This window comes from Eleutherodactylus coqui, chromosome 1 (assembly GCF_035609145.1).
Source record: "Eleutherodactylus coqui strain aEleCoq1 chromosome 1, aEleCoq1.hap1, whole genome shotgun sequence".
In the NCBI taxonomy this organism is placed as follows: Eukaryota; Metazoa; Chordata; class Amphibia; order Anura; family Eleutherodactylidae; genus Eleutherodactylus; species Eleutherodactylus coqui.
The window spans coordinates 34,693,538-34,716,281 of NC_089837.1; the positions used below are offsets into that span (position 1 = coordinate 34,693,538).

A 22,744-nucleotide genomic window follows, 5' to 3' on the forward strand; every position below is an offset into this window, starting at 1 on the left:
TCCCCTCAGTAGTTGGATAGTCCCCTCAGTATTCAATAGTCCCCTCAGTAGTTCTGTAATCCCATCAATAGTTGAACAGTCTCTTCAGTAGTTGAGTAGCTTCCTGGGTGCATTAGCAGTCCCCTCAGTAATTGATTGTCCCCTCAATAGTTGAGCATTCTTTCAGTAACTGAGTAGTACTCTCAGTGGCTGAGTACTCCTCACAGTTGTTGAACTCTGAAGTAACTGAACAGTCCTTCCAGTTGTCTCCTCAATAATTGAGCAGTTCCCTCAGTGGTTAAGCTGTCCTCTCAGTAGTTGGTAGTCCACTCTGTAGTCTAGCAATCCTCTCAGTAATTGAGCAGTCCTCTCTGTAGTTGGTAGTCCACTCTGTAGTCTAGCAATCCTCTCAGTGGTTGAGCAGTCCTCTCAGTAGTTGGTAGTCCACTCTGTAGTCTAGCAATCCTCTCGGTGGTTAAGCTGTCCTCTCAGTAGTTGGTAATCCACTCTGTAGTCTAACAATCCTCGCAGTAGTTGAGCAGTCCTCTCAGTGGTTGAGCAGTCCTCTCTGTAGTTGGTAATCCGCTCTGTAGTCTAACAATCCCCTCAGTGGTTGAGTAGTCCCCTCATTAGCTGAACCGTCCTCTCTGTAGCTAAGCAGTCCCTTCAGTAGTTGAGTAGTACCCTCAGTGGTTTATTACTCCTTGCAGTAGTTGAACCCCATAGTAGCTGAATAGTCCTTCCAGTAGTCGATCAGTCCCCTCAATAGTTCAACAAACACTCAGTAATTAAGCAATCATCTCAGTAGTTGGTAGTCCTCTCTGTAGTTCAGTGGTCCCCTCAGTAGTTGAGCAGTCCTCTTAGAGGTTGAACAGTTTCCTCAGTGGTTAAACAATCCTGGGTAGTCTTCTGTGTAGTTTAGTAGTCCCATCAATAGTTGATCAGTAACATAGTATTTTAGGCTGAAAAAACACATATATCCATCTAGTTCAGCCTATTACCCCCTCCCCCGCAATGTTCATCCAGAGGAAGGAAAAAAAACAATGAGGTAGAAGCCAATTTTCCTCTTTTAAGGGAAAGAAAATTCCCTCCTGACTCCAATCTGGCAATCAGAATAATCCCCGGATCACCGACCCTTCTGAAGTAATCAGTGATATAGCATGTAATATTGTAACACTCCAGAATGGCATCCAGGCCCCTCGTAAATTATTTTATGGATTGTTCCATCACCGCATCCGCAGGCAGAGAGTTCCATAGTCCTCTTATTATTGAGCAGTCCTTTCAGTAGTTTAGTAGTCCTTTCTGTAGATAAACAGTCCTCTCTATAGTTGAGCAGTCCCTTTAGTTATTGAGCAGTCCTCTAAGTAGTTGAGCACTTCTCTCAGTGGTTGAGAAGTCTTCTCAGTTGTTCAGTAGTCCTCTCAGTAGTTAAGCAGTCCTCTTTGTAGTTGAAAAGACCCCATACTGGTTGAGCAGTCCTCTTAGTAGTTGAGCAGTCACCTCTGTGGTTGAACAGTGCTCTTAGTGGCTGAGCTGTCCGCTCTGTAATTGAGCAGAGCCCTTCGAGGTTAAGCAGTCCCTTTAGTAGTTAAACCATCCTCTTAATAGCTAAGCAGTCCCCTCATCAGTTGAGTAGTCCCCTCATCAGTTGAGTAGTCCCCTCAGCAGTTGAGTAGTCTCCTCAGCAGTTGAGTAGTCTCCTCAGCAGTTGAGTAGTCTCCTCAGCAGTTGAGTAGTCTCCTCAGCAGTTGAGTAGTCTCCTCAGCAGTTGAGTAGTCTCCTCAGCAGTTGAGTAGTCTCCTCAGCAGTTGAGTAGTCTCCTCAGCAGTTGAGTAGTCTCCTCAGCAGTTGAGTAGTCTCCTCAGCAGTTGAGTAGTCTCCTCAGCAGTTGAGTAGTCTCCTCAGCAGTTGAGTAGTCTCCTCAGCAGTTGAGTAGTCTCCTCAGCAGTTGAGTAGTCTCCTCAGCAGTTGAGTAGTCTCCTCAGCAGTTGAGTAGTCTCCTCAGCAGTTGAGTAGTCTCCTCAGCAGTTGAGTAGTCTCCTCAGCAGTTGAGTAGTCCCCTCAGCAGTTGAGTAGTCCCCTCAGCAGTTGAGTAGTCCCCTCAGCAGTTGAGTAGTCCCCTCAGCAGTTGAGTAGTCCCCTCAGCAGTTGAGTAGTCCCCTCAGCAGTTGAGCAGTCTTCTCAACGGTTGCCTAGTCCTCTTAGTAAACAGATGATTGATTTTCTTCTACCTGAAACATATGAAGACTAAGTGTACTAAGTGACCGGTTGCAAATATCCCTGGATTCAACATGGCCTCCCCCACTTCAAAGTCACTTTGCTTCCACTAAGCTAATCCCCGTGACCGCACTGATTATACTTCTCCGCGTTTCCACATGTAGTTTGGCAGGAACCTTCATGTCTCGGAAAGCACAAACCTCTGAAATGTTCTCTGGAGTTGATAGGTCCTCAGAAGACGAGAGCAGGCTCCTGCTGGATGGGTCTCCCGAAAGCCAATTTAGTGGTGGTGATTTATCATGTTAGATGTCTGTAACTTAATGCACATGTACAAAACAATGGGAGCCGCAGAGAAGGGATGGATACATTACGGCCTTTGGCCACTGCATTTTAATATAATGTCTTCATGTTATGCTTCTCGGGAGGAATTTGGGATATGGACTAAATTTAACCCTTCCTGCCCTGCACAGCTCCATCCTGTGTTCTACAGCCATGCACATGCAGCCAATGGCCAGCATGTTGCTCTAGACAAGCCCTTGTTGCATTGGTGGTTCCTTTTCGATATTATGACATCTACATTTAAGCTGGCATCCGGGGCGGACATGGATATTAACCCCTTAGTGACATGGTTTATTTTGAACCAAAGAATGCAACGATTTTTACGGGGATTTTCATCTCCACTTTTTAGGAGTCATAACTTTTTATTTCCCATCGACGCGGCCGTAGGAGGGCTTGTTTTTTTTTTTTGTACGGCGAGCTGAAGTTTTTATTGGCATCATTTTGGTACATAAAATATATATTTTATTTTTTTTATTTTTTCTTGAAGGGCAAAGAGAAAAAAACACATCAATTTGGTCATATTTTTTTACACTGTTGATCATGCAGCATAAATGACATTATAATATTTTTCAGCAGCTTGGTACAATTACAACGTTACCAAAATTACATGTTTTTTAAGTTTTTCCACATTTGCGCAATAAACCCCCCTTTTTTTAAAAAAAAAAAAACAGTTACTTTGCATCGCTGCATTCCAAGTCCCAGAACTATTTTAATTTTCCATGAACGGAGCTCTGTGAGGGCTTGTTATTTTTGTGACGAGTTGTACTTTTATTTCTACTGTTTTCATAACTTTTTTGTCCATTTTCATTGCTTTTCTCGGGAGGTAAAATAGACCAAAAAAAAACATTTTTCTTTCTTCTATTCATAGTGTTTGCTGGGCAGGATGCAATGCAGTGATGTCAAACATTTTTTTTAAATCTTTAATTTTTTTTTAAAGTGCGCGAAAGTTGTGTTTTTTTTTTTTTGTTTTTTTTTTATTTTCACCGATCCTTGCTGTTGTGATGGGAGGCCGACTGTCACTCACAGCCAGCTACCGCTGTAGATGGCTCAGCTTCTGGGCACATGCCATCTATAGGACATAAGTGTATGTCCATTTTGGGGAACCCCTTTCCACCCAGGACGTACAGGTAAAGTTAATGACAAGAGGAAGTATCCTGAACAGATCTTTTCACGGCCGGCCGATATATGCTTCCATCTGAGCAGTTCTCCCTTTCCCTCCCACTCACTGGCTCTCTGCCTCTCTCCTCCACTCCTGCGTTTGCAATGGGAGGGGGCAGGGGCGGAGCTAAACTGCTATGTCCCGCCCACTCCCATAGCTGGCTACGGACAAGGGGAGGGCGTGGGAGCCTAGCTCCACCCCTGTCCCACCCACTCCCATTGCAAACTGCTCGGAGGGGAAGAGAGAAGCAGAGAACCCGTGAGTGGGAAGGACAGCGTATATATTGGCCAGGTGTGAAAACCCGTCCGATATACGCACGTCTGAATAAGCCCTTAGGTGGTGATAGACATGAAATAATGGTGGATGAACCCCAATGCCCTCATCAACAATGCTTGTACTGTCCACTGACCCCTTAAGGGTGCAACACTTTTTTCTTCATTTTCGATTTTTCTTCTCCACTTTAACAAAATCATAAGTCTTCTATTAACCCATCGATGTCGCTGTATGAGGGCTTGTTTTTTGCGGGATGAGTTGTATTTTTAAGTTCTGCTCTGTAATGTACCATATAATGCACAGAAAAACTTTTTTACGTTTCTGAGTGGGGTGAAATGGGAAAAAAAAAACGTAACTTCGCCATCATTGCGGAGCTCTTGCTTCTACGACGCACACATCGCGACCAAAATGACCTGATCACTTTATTCCATGGATCGGCACGATCGCTACCACATCACATTTCTATCATTCTTTTCCTGTAGTACTTTTAAAAAATAAAGTATCTGGAAAAACTGTTATTATTTTCTGCCGCCGTCTTCTGCCCTTTTCCACTTCTCTGTCTACATACTCGTGTGCGGCTCGGTTTTTGCAGGATGTCTTGTAGTTTCTATTGGTACCATTTTGCAGTATATACAACTTTTTGATTGATTTTTTATTACATTTTTTCTTGGAGACCAAAAAAGCACAATTCCGGATTGGTGCATCATTTATTTTCTTTCCGTTTTTCACTGTATGGAATAAATGTGTTCATCTGATAGGTCAGGCTTTTAGATAAATTTTTTTAAAATTATAAATATGAGAATTTTTTTTTAACTTTTATTACTTTTTATTTGTTTTTTCAAGAATTAATGAAACTTTCCTTTTTACTCATTTTTATGAGCCCCCATAGGGACATTACAATATACCGCAATCTGACAGGCATTCTATGACAGGCATGGCAGCCCTGGGAGCCTTTAGACTGCCCATAGCTGCCATGGCAATCGATCACCACCCTGCAATCAACTCCAGAGCATTTAAATGTTGCTGCCAGAACTGGCAGAGGTATTTAAAGAGTTAACAGCCATAATCCGCGTGAGTGCTGACTGGGGCTGCGCCGAGCGGGTGTCAGCTGTCGCAGACAGCCAACACGTATATTGTATGGAGCGGGAACCGCTCCCGATTCGCCTACTTACTGTATGTGCACGTCATGGAGCGTTAAAGGGTTAAACTACCAGATTGTTCCCCGGTGGGACCCAATATTGAACCCCAGAGGTGCAGCAGAATGATGTAGGCTGGAAAGTGGGCCCTCATTTCTGAATAACCCCAATCTAACAGACCCCCCAACAACCAATACCACTGTCTTCTTATGTCACCAAGGAGCTCCTGGCCCTCAGGGTCCACGTGTGACTGCTGCTCCTGCACACCTCTAGCTTTACTCTTTGGGCCTGCAATTTTTTTTTAACTCTGTATAGTCCAAAAGTTTTTAGCGGCTACAGTTTGTAGAATGTGTCCATTAAGGTTGTATCCAACGCATGCAACCAAACTGGATGAGGAGCAGTCTTGACTATCTCCATATGGAAGGCTTCTAGGACTCTTGGTTTCGCCTCCCGTTGACTGGATTGTCCCGTCTCGTGTGTGTCTTCGGATTCCTCGATGATGTGTTCATGATGTTAGTAATTGTCTCCATCCATCGTCTTGCGATGGTTCCCCTACATTAGATCATCTTATAATAACTCTGAAAGAGAAAGTCCTTTCATCTTGATACTTCCACTTGTGGTTTCTTTGACATCTGCAATCTTCTCTAAAGTCTTCTTCACAAAACACAATAGTGAAGAACATTACTGACATCCATAATGTGTCCTTGCTGAACTTCCAAGTTGGTAACGACTATACATGTACCTCATCCTGTATGATACATGGGTGATGAGCTAGGGGCAATTATCATTGAGCGGTGTGGTGTCCATGATGGTAGAGGTGTCACCTCCAAGAAGAAAGCCAATACACACTGAATGGCCCCCTTATTAGAGCCCCTGGCACTTTTAAATTCTCCCCGTGACCCCGGAGTGCAGCATAAAATCACGTGACAAGTTTTCTGTGATCAGTGTCCGTGTGAATCCACATCAGATGGGAAAATCCAGCGATCTGAGCGACTTCCAACGAGGCCGGGTCATCGGTGCTAGACTAGCCGGGGCCGGGGTGTCACTGCCAACTGCATGTAACAATATGGAGAGTATACTAAGAATGGTGCGATCGAGGAAAACATCCAGCGAAAGGGGATCCTGTGAGACTTAACTCATCACCTAAAGGGGTCAGAGGAGGATGTCAGGAATCAATCTGATGAACAGGCGCTGCACAGTCAGCTGAATACAATGCTGGGGCTCCAACTATAACATGTCTGAAAACACAAGATTACTTAGCACGGATGAGCTATAACATCGGGCAACCAGTTCCAGCGCAGCAGAAAAGCATCTCCTGGCCAGATGGATCCAGATTTCTGTTGCTCCGTGCTGATGGGAGGTTAGAATTTGGAGCAAGTGCCATGAATCAATCACCTCTTCTGGTCAGCTGGTCAGAACATGTCAGCATCGCCATGTAATCTGCAGCGACTACTAGAAGCTTCCTGTCCGCAGTGGCCGATATTCCTGCAGGATGATTTCATCACCCAGTGAGATCTACACCCCACAAACTGAGCGGCTCTGAAGGCCAAATGAGTCCAACACTACTAGGTGGGGGTCTGTAATAAAGGGGCTGCTCAGTGTACATAGCATAGAAAGATGTGGTCTAGATGAGGGGTCCCGTCCAGGGGCGTAACTATAGAGGGTGCAGGGATGCAGTTACACCCGGGCCCAGGAGCCTTAGGGGGCCCATAAGGCCTCTCTTCTCCATATAGGGAGCCCAGTACTAGGAATAAAGCATTATAGTTGGGGGCCCTGTTACAGGTTTTGCATTGGGGCCCAGAAGCTTCAAGTTATGCCTCTGTGCAGCATGGTTTAGGTATGGGTACGGGTACAGATACAGATAGAGGGGGGGCCCAAGCTCACCTATTGCATCAGGGCCCCTGAGCCTTTAGTTACGCCCCTGGTCCCGTCACATGATGGTGGTTTACACAGTGTAACAATAAACCCCCCCTTCCTTCTGATGTATCTCATGATGTCTTCTTGTTTCCTCCAGATAGTTCACAAGGACAATGGGATACAAAAAACCACTGGGATGCAAAATGGCGCCACCGCTATGGGTGAGTACTTGTCCATTAACAGGAAACCCATTCTGATTGGGCACAAGGCACTGGACGTCCCTTGGACAATGTACTTTAGCATTATTTTGACATAATTCAGAGAAGGATGTGCTACATAACTATGAGGAGTGATGCGCTATGCAGATAAGAGGTGCTGCAGTGCTATGGGGAGCGAGGTTCTACATAACATTAGGGAATGATGTGCTGCACTACTTTGGGGAGAGATGTGCTGCAGTACTATGGGGAATGATGTGCTGCACTACTTTGGGGAGAGATGTGCTGCAGTACTATGGGGAATGATGTGCTGCACTACTTTGGGGAGAGATGTGCTGCAGTACTATGAAGAGTGATGTGCAGCATAACTATGGGAAGGGGAGAGATGTGCTGCAGTACTATGAAGAGTGATGTGCAGCATAACTATGGGAAGGGGAGTGATGTGCTGCAGAGTTATGAGGAGTGATGTGCTGCAGTTATTAGGAGTGATGTGCTGCAGAGTTATGAGGAGTGATGTGCTGCATAACTATAAGGAGTGATATGCTGCATTACTATGAGGCATGTGCTGCATTACCATGGGGAGTGATGTGCTGCCTAATTATGGGGAGTGATGTGCTGCAGTACTATGGGGAGCGATGTTCTACATAACATTAGGGAATGATGTGCTGCACTACTTTGGGGAGAGATGTGCTGTTTAATTATAGGGAGTGATGGGCTGCATAACCGGAGATCAATGTGCTGCATAACAATTAAGAGTGATGTGCTGCATGATTATGGGCAATGATGTGCAGCATAACTATGGAAAGGGGAGTGATGGGCTGCATAGTTATTAGGAGTGATGTGCTGCATAACAATAAGGAATGGTATGCTGCATTACTATGAGGAGTGATGTGCTGCCTAATTAAGGGGAGTGATGTGCTGCCTAGCTTTGAGGAGCTATGTTCTGCATTATTATGGGGAGTGATGTGTTGCATTACTATAGGGAGCAATGTGCTGCATTATTATGGGGAGTGATGTGCTGCATTATTATGGGGAGTGATGTGCTGCATTATTATGGGGAGTGATGTGCTGCATTATTATGGGGAGTGATGTGCTGCATTATTATGAGTAATGTGCTGCATTATTATGAGGAGCGATATGCTGCATTATTGGGGGGGGGGGGGGTGATGTCACTATGTGGATACGTTTTGTCCTCGGCCGGTGAGTGTTATTTCCTGCTTTCTTCTGTCTAAAAGGTTTAGTAAATGGCCATTCTACCTTCCGCAGTTTGCTTCTGCGCTCAGGAGAATGAGTTTATATGTTGCATCTCCCCATATATGTAAATGGGGAACAAACTGTTCTTTTTATAAACAGACGAGAAGTAATGTTTATTTATACTTCAATAAAGGACAATATTTACAATGTGCGGTTTTTCTAGATTCACTATTGTACCGCTCACCACAGTCCCGAATTAGTCCCCATATGTAGTCCCCCATCAGTCTCTCATTGTACTGTCCTTGGTATCGACGTGCAAAGGCCATGACATCTTGGTGGAAGCGTTCGCCGCGCTCCTCAGAGGATTCTCCTATGTTCCGCTTGAAGTGATCCAAGTGAGCATCAAGGATCTGGAGTTTTATAGACATCCTGCAGCCCATCTTGCCATAGTTCTTACCAGCTTCACATAGTTGTGGGCCTTGTGATTCCCATGGAAACCTTTAACTGCTGCCACAAGCTGCATTTTCCTTTCTGGTCAGCTTCTTTGGGAATTCAGTGCCCTTGATGAGCTTCTTTACCTGAGGTCCAATGAAAACACCTGCCTGGATTTTGGCCTTAGAGAGCTTTGGAAAGCGATCTTCTAGGTGTTTGAAGGCTGCTGAGTCAGGGGTGAGAGCTTTGGCAAACTGTTTCGTAAGCACCAATTTGATGTATAGTGGTGGCATCAGCACCTTTACCAGATCGGCGTCTTGAAGGGTCCACCATGCAGAAGTAACAGTTGTTTGTGTGGTCAGTAGGTTCCCTCCAAATTCATTCGTGGAATTGCAAACCTCAAGGCCCTTTTCTCTCCTCTGTACCATCCTGCAGAAGAACAGAGTGAGCACCAACTCCCTTCATCTTACTTTACCTTCTAGAGTTCTTTTGCAGTTCTCGCCGGTGAAATGAGGTGCCCATGTTTTATCCTGATCGCCAACTGGCATTCCAAAATATGCCCTGTAGGCATAATGTACGCAACATCTTCTGGCTGCTCCCTCTAGTGGAAGGTTTCCATCATTACAGGCTGGTGTGATTACCGGATGGGGGGTCCGGTCGGAGTGGCTCTCCTCACACACATTCTTCTTGGTGGGTGTGATGAGAACCTGGATAGCTGCAGTCAGACAGTCTTCATGTCTGACAGCTTGTTGCTGAGCAGGTAGAGACAGGCAGAGCCGCTGGCGGAGGAGCTGTGCGGGCTGGTAGCCAGTCCTCAGAACCGCACGATAAGCACTTTTTATAGGGGCTGATAGGCTCCAGTTAAGAAAGCTGTAACAGGGGATGCGGACCTGCAGCCGCGGTGAGGAGATGCTATCTTGGGGCAGATCAATAGGTGGCAGGTTATCAAATATTCTACAGACTATTCTACAGACTCGTCCGGGCAGAGAGCCTCCAGGAGACCATGCAATCTGCAGCTCCTTATTGGCTCTCTGCTTCATAATCTGCTTCTGGTTTTATCGCATTCCAAGTTAACAGATATTCTGGATTAGCAGATTTGGGACTAAAAGTGTCAAGTGTTGTCCAATAACTTGTCCACAACTGGTGGATGAATGTGTTCCTCTGGTGTAGGCTACATTTTAAGTCAACACCAGTGTGCACACATCAGGCCTGTTCCTGAGGACCCACCTCACTTACGTATCTCCAGCGTGTTCTGTACTGTAATGCAGGTGACGTACCTTTGGACGTCAGAGCTGCAGGACGATGTGAATGCTTTGTAGCAGTCTCTCTAGCAGGATTGTCCTGCAACTTTGCAAGTGCAGCTCCGTAACGCGCCAGAACCAAAGTCACTGAGAGAACAAAACACCGATTGGCTCCTTTCTTGTGCAACTGTCTAGCAGGCACAGATTCTCCAGGACCCGTCCTCCACGGCTTCCCAAGCCGACCCCTCACTCCTTTGTCTGCTCTCTCTCCCACAATGCAGTCTCTCTTAAGGCTAAGTACTACTGAAATTGCTCTTCAGCTTGCAGCTCTCTGTGCTCTAATGTCCTTCAGGTCTCCCACCTGACCTCTGCAGCCAATGGGAAGTCACATACAACACTGCATAGAGAAATACACCAGCTGCAGTAATGTATGACGGCCAGTAGAGGTCACCCTTATACCATCCAAATTACATAACTATAGGAACCATAACAGAGCTCATTACAGCACAAACTGGAACCAGGGCTCCCTCCTTACACCGTCTGGGAGGCCTAGGTTAGATATAATTAGTGTTGAGTGAAGTGAAAAATAGTAGAACCTTGTTTCAGGTCAAACTTTGCCAAAATTTCGGCTCGCTGCAAACCTAAACTTCAGATGGGAAGAAGTGCTTTTCTTTGCTTTATAACAACTGATGAGTACTTAGAGACCCTCCTAGGTGACCTCAGAGTGTTACGAGGAGGTTTTATGGCTCTTAGTGTTATACTCTAGTTTTAGGGGTTTTGGTGAAGTTCTGGTTCAGTTTGAACTAATTCAGACTAAACCAAACTTTTTGACAATATTTGGCAAACCAACCAAACCAAACTTTTCCAAAGTTTGCTTTTCACTTCATATAATGTCTGACTTTACTATTAACTATACAGGGTTAAAAGACAACCGTTTGGTCCGGTGTTAGCCAGTAGAGCAAAGTGTGATTGTTCCCAGTGAGAGAAACCAAGTCATCTTGTGGATACGATACCTTTTAATGACTAACAAAAATACATGATGCTACAGCGAGCTTTCCAACCTGTCAGGGTCCTTCGTTAGGCATAATTAAACAGATCTGAAGGGTCTACAGGTATACAGGGTTACTACAGATGATCTCCCACCATAACTCCTGCTTATCACACACAGATACAGCAATTTGATATCAATGGAAACAGAAACTCAAAAAGTGTTCATTTAGCAAAACTGTCTAATAGTAAGATGTCCATGCTGCCCATAGCAACCAATCCCAGCGCAGCGTTCAAGCTGGTGTGGTGAGATGAGAGCTGCGCTGTAATTGGTCAATGTGGGCAATAAGGACCTCTCACTGTTAGTCGGTTTTGCTAAATGAGATCTAAAAAGTTTTATTCGGCCGTAGTCGGCGCTGGGGGGGGGGGGGGGGGGGGGATATGAGACAAAATAGCTGCCAAAGAAGACAGGAGCGTTTGGTGTCCCTGATTGTGACGTCAATGGAGAAACTTCTCTACATACTGGAGCTTCCAGAGAGCTGCAGAGGGAAGATGTGTGACAACAGGGGCGCTTTCTGTTTGATTTGCTTAATCTATAGAGTCATTTGTGAGAAAAGTTCACTATGGAGCACACTCTCTATGGAACACTCTCTCTGTGGAACACTCTCTCTGTGGAGCACTCTCTCTGTGGAGCACTCTCTCTATGGAACACTCTCTCTATGGAACACTCTCTTTGTGGAGCTCTCTCTCTGTGGAGCACGCTTTCTTTGGAACACTCTCTCTGTGGAGCACTCTCTCTGCGGAACACTCTCTCAGTGCAGCACTCTCTCTGTTGAACACTCTCTCTCTCTGTGGAGCACTCTCTCTCCGTGGAGCACTCTCTCTGTTGAACACTCTCTGTGGAGCACTTTCTCTGTGGAGCACTTTCTCTGTGCAGCACTCTCTCTCTGTGGAGCACTCTCTCTCTCTGTGCAGCACTCTCTCTGTTGAACACTCTCTCTCTCTGTGGAGCACTCTCTCTCCGTGGAGCACTCTCTCTGTTGAACACTCTCTGTGCAGCACTTTCTCTGTGCAGCACTTTCTCTGTGTAGCACTCTCTCTGTGCAGCACTCTCTCTCTGTGTAGCACTCTCTCTGTGCAGCACTCTCTCTGTGCAGCACTTTCTCTGTGGAGCACTCTCTCTCTGTGGAGCACTTTCTCTGTGCAGCACTCTCTCTCTGTGCAGCACTCTCTCCGTGGCGCACTCTCTCCGTGGCGCACTCTCTCCGTGGCGCACTCTCTCCGTGGCGCACTCTCTCCGTGGCGCACTCTCTCTGTGGCGCACTCTCTCTGTGGCGCACTCTCTCTGTGGCGCACTCTCTCTGTGGCGCACTCATTCTGCGGAGCACTCTCTCCATGAAGCACTTTATGGAACACTCTCTCCATGGATCTTACAATACAGGCAGAAGAGAGTGTGTGATAACAGTAGGGCGCAGGGTGTCTCTGCACGTCAGGGAGGTCACTCTTACGGCTCGCAGTCTGGTCTTGACTCCTTGTATGATGTGATCAGTGAGAGCCAAGAATTGCGCGATCCGCGATGTGAGACATAATGATGAGTTAGCGGCCGGGGCCGTACATCCTCCATGCTGCCGGACCGTCACTCACATCCTGCCACGTCTGCCCCGTGTGCTAGAGATGTGTCCAGATATCTAGCATGTTATTCCTTCCGGAATGTACTCTCTGTGCCAGTTGCTCACCGTATGCAATATCTCTGCTTGCTGGCAGTGAATGCCGTAATTTATGTTTTATTCAAAAAATGTAAATCGCGTCCTGCTGACGAGTTCTGCTCCCCCAGCTGAGGGTTTCTAGTACTGCTGGCTGATTGCTCTTTACTACACTGATACATTGTAACAAACCCCATCTGCGTGAGCAGGACTGCTTTTTTTAACCTCTTGATGTAAAGATGTAGATGTGATCAGTCTGCCATGTGATGTTGGCTTATGGTGGTCTTTTGTGCCCCCTGCAGGCACTGAAGGGAATTTCAATCTAACAGAGGAGGCGAATGTTCAGACTACATCTGTCAGACTGAAAAATGGCGCGGTCCTCAGCTCTATAAGGGGTGAGCTGGATAAAACATCTCCTCTAATGAACAGAGGCCTCCCGCTGCCCCCAGAGAACGTTGGGGCTGCTCCACCTGCAGCGGAGATGGAGGACCCCCTATATGAAACCGTGAAAGAGCTGAACGACGAAGTGATGGAAACGCGTCGGCGGACGGCCCTGAGCAGTAAGTAGCATCACGGTGCACATAGAACGTCTCCACTCAGAGGAATCGTCCGGTCTTAGATCAATAAAGCATGCTCGTTGCTGTCTGCTTGCTGTCAGTGAATGAAAACAGTTTTGCAGCCACTGTGCTACTGACTGATTTGGCTTTGGGCTACTTCTGAGGGCAGCACATGGGGGGTCGCCTGGTTTTCACTCTTTAACCCCTGGGATCTGGTCTTAGCTGCAGGGGCCCCAGGCTGTTACCCCCAAGAGTAGTCTTAACCCTTTCCAATCCACTGTCTGACGTCTAATGACATTCTGATTGAAGGCTGTACAACTCCAATGTCGGAAGACGTCCGGCAGGGTATTCTTACTGTAGATTACCGGCCGCTCCGTTGTCGGGGGGCCTCTCCAGCATGTCCCATACTGCAGTACTGGCTCTGGCCAGCAGATAGCGCCATTGTATAATGGCAGAAAGAGAAAGCCCCCTAGAAAACCCTGAATCCAAAATTGGATTGCAAAGGGTTAATGCAATGGCAGCTGACACGGACAGGTCAGAGGCGCCATAGCGCAGTACCGGAGGGACAGGCAGAGACATGGTTAGTAAAGCCAAGGTCAGAACAGGCAGAGGTCTTCATCAGATGAGACAGGCAGAGGGTCAGGGCAGACAACAGATAGATATATCATGGTTGAGTACTAATGAAGGTCAGGACAAGAGAAGATGGGAAAGCTGGGTGAATCAGGTCAGAATATAATATTAGCACCTTTACAGAAGCACGTGGAATCCACACTCCGGGAGGAAGGGGGGATATTGGCTGGAGATGGAAGACCAGGTGCGAAGCTAACGTACAATGTATCAGTCTGCAGTTCATAGGATTGTCTAGGCTGGATACAGTTGTAACAAGGCTTCAGCTGTCAGAAGTATTAGTCCTGCCCCCTCCGGACTTAGAGCTCACACACAAGCGCTGGCATGGAACACAATGCAATGCATTTTATGTCATCTTTACCAGATTTGTATGAAATTGGGAGCATTTGAGGGTGCGTAGACGCTTCGGTGGACCTCTATGAAGCTCTATGGTGCCTGCCTAATACAGCTGTGTCCATTGGCCCCTACATATAAAAGTCCCCATTCACTGACCGTAAGCAGAGCTCTTCAAAACGGTTTAGACAGGTTCAGAACTTTCCATCACAGAGTGCTTTACCCTTCCCAACCCCTGCAGTACATGTACGCCATGGTAGGGAAGAGGTTCCCGCGAAATGCCATATCTTTACAGCATGCAGATGGCAGGCTGTGACTGACAGCAGTAGTCCCACTGCAAGGACCGGAATCAGAGAGAACACCGATCCCCACTGTTAACTCCTTAGATACCACAATCAATGTTTACTGTGGCAGGTATTAAATTAATAGAAGGTGGGGGTGGGGGTCATCAACCATCCAATTATGGAGTTGCCCTGGTTTTCAATGTGCAGTGAATTACCCGAGCAATCATAGAATTGCAGGTTCAAGCCCCCTGTAGGGATGTACATAGTAGGAAAAAAACTGTTTTGTGCATATTTTTGCTTTTTTTAAAATTTGATTGAACTAAATATATTTGATGTGGCTACATGCATAACATGCCGTACAATAGATTGAACACAATTTTTATCCCGCACAGCAAAAACTATAAAGAAAAAGTTGAAACAAACTGCTAAAAATCTTAATTTTAATTCATTTATATGATATATAAATAAAAACACTCCAAAAATTGCCAAGTAAAAAAAAATCTTTTAAGTACTAAACTAGGCCATGTCACCAAGGGGTTAAATGGGTTGTGTCATCTGGATGATCATGTTCCATATGCCCTATTAGGGTATATGAATGTCAGAGAGGTCCCTCCTATGGCGGTATGGTGTGAATAGGTGCTGTAGGGACAATGAGCATGGGCAGTCGTGGGACGGCGCTAAAAAGTGGAGTTTCATATGGAAAGCTTTAGGATGACTCTTCAGATATCAGGTATTTGAGAAAAAAATTTCCAAAAACAATTCCAGATACTTGAAGATCTTCTGGACGGTATATGAGAATTCCTATCCCAGGCGGGGCAGAGCTAGCAGTCACATTCAAGCCCCGGTGCCTGAGGAGTAACAAAGCCCCCTCTGCTATATAGGACAACACCAGTCTTATACGTGGCACATGGTAGTGGGGGTCATGCTGTAGATTTTGCCCATAACTTCTGCTGATGTCTATTCCTTCTTTGTAAACGCAGATAAAAAAGAAGCGACGAGCATCTCTGAGGCCATCAAGGTAACCGACCTGGAAAACCAAGAACCCCTGAAACTGGAACGGATAAACCCTTTATATGTATCGGCAGAGGAAGTGAAAGGGTCTCCATTCTACAGGGAGGCAACATCTGATATTGAGAAGGATGAAGCTGGCGAGACCCAGGCGGGTACTGATCCGCTATATGCTGTAATTCACAAAGAACCATCTGTGAAGAACCCACCAACACGGAATCCAGGAGGAGAAAAAAGTACAGTGAAGGCTTCAGGTTTGCAAAAAGTTGCCCTACCGGAGGAACTCAGCAGCGTTGATCAAACTGTTCACCTTGTGACATACAAGGAGCAGAAGCCGCCATATCCCGAGAGTCCTGCCGAAAAGGTGGATTCAATGTTAACCTATTGGAAGAAGAAGAGTGTTAAGTTTACACTGTCGCCCAAAGAAGACATGACTGTAAATGTCATCCACGAGGTTCCACCGCCCGTTCCAGTCAAGCTATTCGACCTAGAAAGTGATACAATTGAGGTAAGATGGCGAGTATTTACAACTTTTTACACATGTTATGATGCAAATATCACATTTTTAGAAGTATTCAATCGCTTTGCTATAATGCCCAAAGGTAAGCTCTAGCACATCCTGCTTCCATCGTCAACTTTGAGGTGTTTATAGAACTTCATTGATCGGATGTGATTTGGAAAGCACCTGACTCCGTTATTAGAGCCCCTGGCCCTTTCACAATTGGAGCTCCGTGACCTCGGAGTGCAGCATATAATCACATGACAAGTTTTCTGTGGATCAGTTTCAGTGTGAATCCACATTAGATGGGAAAATCCAGCGATCGGAGAAACTTCCAATGAGGCCGGGTCATTGGTGCTAGACTAGCCGGGCCGGGTCATGGGCGCTAGACTAGCCGGGGCCGGGTCATGGGCGCTAGACTAGCCGGGGCCGGGTCATGGGCGCTAGACTAGCCGGGGCCGGGTCATGGGCGCTAGACTAGCCGGGGCCGGGTCATGGGCGCTAGACTAGCCGGGGCCGGGTCATGGGCGCTAGACTAGCCGGGGCCGGGTCATGGGCGCTAGACTAGCCGGGGCCGGGTCATGGGCGCTAGACTAGCCGGGGCCGGGTCATGGGCGCTAGACTAGCCGGGGCCGGGATGTCACTGCCAACCGCGCGGGGGGGGGGGGGGGTGTCTCTTAGATAACGGTGGGGAGAATATACAGAGAATGGCGTGGTTGAGGAAAACAATGGGATCCTGTGGAAAGAAACAAGTCATCACTCAAAGGGGTCAGAGGAGGATATCAGGAATCGTTCTGAGGAACAGGCTGCACAGAGAGGAGCAGTCGTATACAATACTGGAGCTCCAACTAACATGTCCGAATAAACAACTCGCTGTTCCTTATCACGGATGGGATATAACCGCAGACGACCAGTTCCAGCGCCATTGTGTCTAAGAGAAACAGAAAGACGAGACTCCAGCGGGCAAAAGGGCGCAGAAATTGTATCACTGAGCAGCAGAAAAACATCCCCTGGTCAGATGGATCCAGATTTCTGTTGCCCCGTGCTGATGGGAGGTCAGAATTTGGCGCAAGCAGCATGAATTGCTGACCCCTTCCTGTCAGCTGGTCAGAACATGTGAGACCGCCATTTAATCTGCAGCAACTACAGAAAGCTTCCTGTCCGCAGGGGCCGATATTCCTGCAGAGCAATTTCATCACCGAGTGGAGTCTACACCGTGATGAATAGCTGTGGGTCTGAAGGCCAAAGAGGTCCAACGCTCTACTAGATGTCAGTATAATGGCCAGTTAGTGTATATAGTCTCACATTGCATGATAGAGCAAAAACGAAGACATGAAGTCGCAGGCTTGTTCATAGACCTCCCCAGCTAAAGAGAGCAAATTTGGAGAGCAACCTTGGTCAGAAAGATGGCCACAAATCTCATGGTCGCTCTGACAGACTTCCAGAATTCTGCTGTGCAGATGGGAGACCCTTCCATCCATCTTCTCAGCATTCCACTAATTGGTCCTCTAAGGCAGAGTGGCTAGACAGAAGCCCCGGGCAAGTCAACATGGAGGAGCATTGCACAGGTGGAAAGTCCTGATAAACAACCACTCACAAACCTGAAACACCCACTGGAATAACATATGGCACTAGTAATAGGCTGTATCCCTGCATGGTGCACTACAAGTACTATGTGCTCTGACACCCTTTGTATGCTATATCTGTGTGAAAATCTAGTACTAAGCAGCCGCCCCCTTCAGTATAAGAGGGTGTGTGAGTGGCTGCTTGTCAGTACCTCGCACCTGCGTAATGCTCCTACATATAGCAGTCTGTTGAGGGATGTGGTGCATTTACCTGCCCTCTAGTATTAGTACATTGGTAAGAATCAGAACAAGTATTGATTTTCATATGTTAACACTTAGTGGGGCTCCTTTGGCCCTAATGACATCGGATACTCTCCATGGATACTTTCTACTAACGTCTGATACACTTCAGCTGGTATTTCCCTCCATTCATCCTGCAAACATCTATCAACTTCTCTCAAAGAAGATGGATGCTCGCTTAAGGCTGATGAGGGAGCATCGGTCTTCTCGAGTAACTGATTACTCGTCCGAGCAAATGCTGGGGGTGGCAGGGGGGAGGGGTGGGGAGAGAGAGAGCTCTCTCTTACCCCCCCTTCCCCTCGCTCTCCCCCGTCGCCCCCCACCGCCCTACCGCCTTTGCTCGGACAAGTAATCAGTTACTCGAGAAGACCGATGCTCGCTCGAGTATCAGCCTTAAACGAGCGTGCTCGCTCATCTCTACTCCTGACCCATTGCAGTTCGTCCCATAGACGTTCAGTAAGGTTCAGGTTGGGACTCTGTGCAGCCGGTCCAATTGTGGAACATCCACAGCCTTAAAGGGGTTGTCCCGAGGCAGCAAGTGGGTCTATACACTTCTGCATGGCCATAATAATGCACTTTGTAATGTACATTGTGCATTAATTATGAGCCATACAGAAGTTATAAAAAGTTTTATACTTACCTGCTTCGTTGCTGGCGTCCTCGTCTCCATGGTGCCGACTAATTTTCGCCCTCCGATGGCCAAATTAGCTGCGCTTGCGCAGTCCGGGTCTTCTCCTCTTCTCTATGGGGCTCCGTGTAGCTCCGTGTAGCTCCGCCCCGTCACGTGCCGATTCCAGCCAATCAGGAGGCTGGAATCGGCAATGGACCGCACAGAAGCCCTGCGGTCCATGAAGACAGAGGATCCCGGCGGCCATCTTCAGCAGGTGAGTATGAAGACGCCGGACCGCCGGGATTCAGGTAAGCGCTGTGCGGGTGGTTTTTTTAACCCCTGCATCGGGGTTGTCTCGCGCCGAACGGGGGGGGGGGTTTAAAAAAAAAAAAACCCGTTTCGGCGCGGGACAACCCCTTTAAACCAGAGTAATACAGCATTGTATTTGTGACGAGGCGCGTTGTCTTGTTGGAAGTATGGCCGACTATTCCCAGAGTATCGGCACAATGTTGGCAGCCCATTATTGTCTAGTATGTCAGGGTCCGTCTTCATGGTTCTTGCCCCTACAACCAACGGTCCGAGACCATGCCATGTGACACATCTTCAGACTACAATAGAACCTCCATTGTACTTATCTGTTGGCACAACACACTAATTGCTGAACTGTCCAATTACGGCACTCCTTGCACCATTGTAGGTGGAACATTGCATCCTCTTGGAGAGAACTGACCAGATGTTTGCAGGATGAATGGAGGGAAATACTAGGTGAAATGTATTAGACGTTAGTAGAAAGTATTGAATATCATTACAGCCAAAGCAGCCCCACTAAGTATTAACATATGGAAATAAATACTACTTCTGACTCTTGCTCAGGGGTTCAATTACTTTTGGAAGGACAGTATATGACTGAGGCCTGGCAGCTCATCACTTAGATAATACTATTCCTACATGGTAGTGAAACATCATGTTGTGGGGATGTTTTTCAGTTGCAGAAACTGGTAGACTAGTCAAGGTCAAGGACTATAAAAAAAGGCAAAGAACTTGATGAAAGCCTGCAGATTCATCGTACATCAGGTCAACAACCCTGAGTGCGCAACTAAGACGAAGCAGAAGTGGCTTCCAGAACCCGATGGAACATCTGTGAAGAGACCTAGAAGTAACTGTGCATTGACCAACCAAGCTGACTAACTTTGAGAGCATTGGTAGAGTACAATGTGTGAACGCATCCCGAATGCACCAAATTCCATAGACCGTCCCGTCCCCAATGACCTACATGATCCCAATGCCAAAGCAGATCAGTCATATTGCTGGGTAGAGCGGTGGCACCTGCCCGTAGTGCGGGGCATGTAGAACGGCACGATATTGTAGGCAGTTTTTGAACAATAGCAACACATCACACGACACCCGTGTCTGAGAACGTCAGATTTCCGACCAGTAACTGCATCGCATGTGGAAATCTCTCCGTGTGGTTTTCATAGGTCTGAATCATTTCCTTGTTATAAGATGTTACGAGTTGATAGACTGTATTGCAGCACATCCTTTGTCTGAAATCACCCATGATGGTGGCAGAAAGACTGGAGGGAATGACATAAGAAGAAGGTGGAGGCAATCTATGGTCATGAATGAGGAACCTAAACGAGCTACTGGATGGTCCACCACTAGTCAATGGTTCATCATAAAAAGTTAAATGGGTTCTCACTTTTTAATGCTTTGGCAATGTAGGTTGCACAGAGCGGCCAGCCTCCCCTGTGGGAGTACTTAGGTGTCAATTTTCTGTTTTCTTTTTTGCACTTGCAGGAGGAAATAGCCGGAGAACTACCGACCTGAATGGACTCCTTTCATGATGCCGACATGCCGCAGAGTCTCCGACACTTGTCAGGTCTTCAAAAAGACATCCAGCTGTACTCAGATGGCGATTGCCTGCGCGTAATCTGAGGAAATGTGTAAATAGAATGAAATATGAGGATATATTTATAAAAGGATCTATGGGAAGCTGATCCATGGTCCCTCGTAGAAACACTATCTCCACTGGTCACCATCAGTGGAGCTCAGATGTATCGGTTTTCGGTTGTTCTGTAAATTAAAGTTTTAGTTTTTCACTCTGAAATTATCAACTCGCCGTTCCTTATCACGGATGAGCATAACAGCAGATGACCAGTCCCAGCGCCATTGTGTCTAAGAGAAACAGAAAGACCAGACTCAGGGATGCGAAAGAGACCAACAATTGTATCGCTGAGCAGCGGAAAAACATCTCCTGGTCAGATGGATCCAGATCTCTGTTGCCCCGTGCTGATGGGAGTCAGAATTTGGTGCAAGCAGCATGAATTGATGACCCCATCCTGTCAGCTGGTCAGAACATGTCAGCACCTCCATCTAATTAATCTGCAGCAACTACAAGATGCTTCCTGTCCATGGGGCCGATATTCCTGCAGGACGATTTCATCACCTAGTAGAATCTACACCATGATGAATAGCTGTGGGTCTGAAGGCCAAAAAGGATCCAACACACTACCAGATGGGGGTCTCTAATAAAGCAGCCATTCAGTGTCCATACACATAGTAACTACCACTGCACTAACTAAAAGGTTACTACAGAATATAAAATCTGCTAATTGTATTTATCTGTGTGGTGTCGTGTTCCTATCCACTTCATGAGAGCCTGGTGGGTATGGAACATGATTCCACTCGGGGAACAGCATAGACGCTCAGAACTTGGTCAAAGGCTAGAACTAGACATAAGTACAGATATAAGTAAAACCTCAATTTGTATAACATGATAAGGATGAGAAAACATCCTAATATGGCCACCATATATTTTTGGAATGCAACATGCCACAAAAAACCTGTAGAAATAACATAGAATCTTCAGACCCTTGTCGATTTTGAACCCAGGAGCTGTAGCAGCTGTATCACAGCATTATGCTTCATCAATGTCACAGTAGTTTATAAACGGATTCCCTACTTTGCAGAACAGCCTATGTAATATGCCCATAGCGGTCCCCTTTGTGTCATAAGATCCATATACCCTGAAGTAAAAAGAGTCACAATGGTTAGCAATATGGAGCTGCCGAACTTAGATGTAATCATTAATTGATACAATATATCTTAGGAGCCCTTCTTCATATTTGGAATGACTCTAGTAACTTTACTGTCTTAGTCATACCCTTGTCGATATTGAATTTAGGGACTGAGACATCATCAGTGATCATAGGACCTTGCTTCCTGTTCTACCATACTAACATATAATGCATCTTACAGAATCCTATTAAAGCAACTCTAGTCATGGGGAATGTGGGAGCCTATAGATGGTACCCATGGCGGTCCCCTTTAGTATTATAATACACATATCCCCTGCATTAGACTGGCAGAGTGGCTAGCAATAAAGGGTTGCTTAATGTGAAAAAAATACTTTAATGGAAATAAGTTATTAATACTGTGTTTCCCCAAAAATAAGACAGTGTCTTATATTAATTTTTGTTCGAAAAAGTTTAACTTTTTTACATGTGTAGCTGCCTGGACACTATTTAAATTGACTTTTTTAATTAACTGTTAGCAGGGCTTAATTTTGGAGTAGGGCTTATATTTCAAGCATCCTCAAAAAGCCTGAAAAATCATTTTGCATCCTCAAAAATTCTGGAAAATCATGCTATGTCTTATTTTCAGGGTATGTCTTATTTTCAGGGAAACGATAGCTCTGCTTCCTATTTGGTTTGATTTGTATACTGCATATGCTTACACTGATCCGGTACAGCATTTGTTACTAGTTTGCAGTTTGGTCATATCCTTGTCAATTTAAACCCAGGAGCACACACTATAAGAACGCTAAATGGAAGAACTCAAATTCACCTTTAGCAATTGCTTTTCCTGGTTACTAACTCGTCTCCAAGTACACACATACTTCCAGGACTTACAGCAGAGGTGAATAGTGTAACACACAGACCATTAATGATTTGATAGGAAGCATGTTTCAACACAATAGAAAACATTAATACAAAACATTAATACAAAGCTAGGGTCTCACTATTAGATGAAGGGCAGAAGGCAACGGTGAGTGGATGATGAGGATTATGATGATGAAACCGGCAGTGGAGACTGGGGCAGATGGTATCAAATGGACATGGCAACCAGAAAATGCTATCCCTACTGCTATTTCTGCCCTAACTGTCCCTAACACCAGAACCCACTATCCCTAAGTAGCCCTCAGTTATCCCTTCTTGTGAGCTCTACCT

General features: G+C 46.2%; 2 protein-coding genes across 2 annotated transcripts in view; one reads left to right on the top strand and one right to left on the bottom strand.

Moving 5' to 3' along the window:
* LOC136620110 (uncharacterized) overlaps positions 1-20,622 on the top strand; it is a 38,269-nt gene extending 17,647 nt beyond the window's left edge. The window contains exons 4-7 of the mRNA XM_066594834.1: positions 7,118-7,181; positions 13,035-13,292; positions 15,514-16,049; positions 20,313-20,622. Of these exons, the coding sequence (XP_066450931.1) occupies positions 7,118-7,181; positions 13,035-13,292; positions 15,514-16,049; positions 20,313-20,342 (888 nt within the window). The 3' untranslated portion in view covers positions 20,343-20,622. The remainder of the gene's footprint in view (positions 1-7,117; positions 7,182-13,034; positions 13,293-15,513; positions 16,050-20,312) is intronic.
* NCOA1 (nuclear receptor coactivator 1) overlaps positions 1-22,744 on the bottom strand; it is a 559,390-nt gene that overhangs the window by 518,485 nt on the left and 18,161 nt on the right. The window lies entirely within an intron of this gene.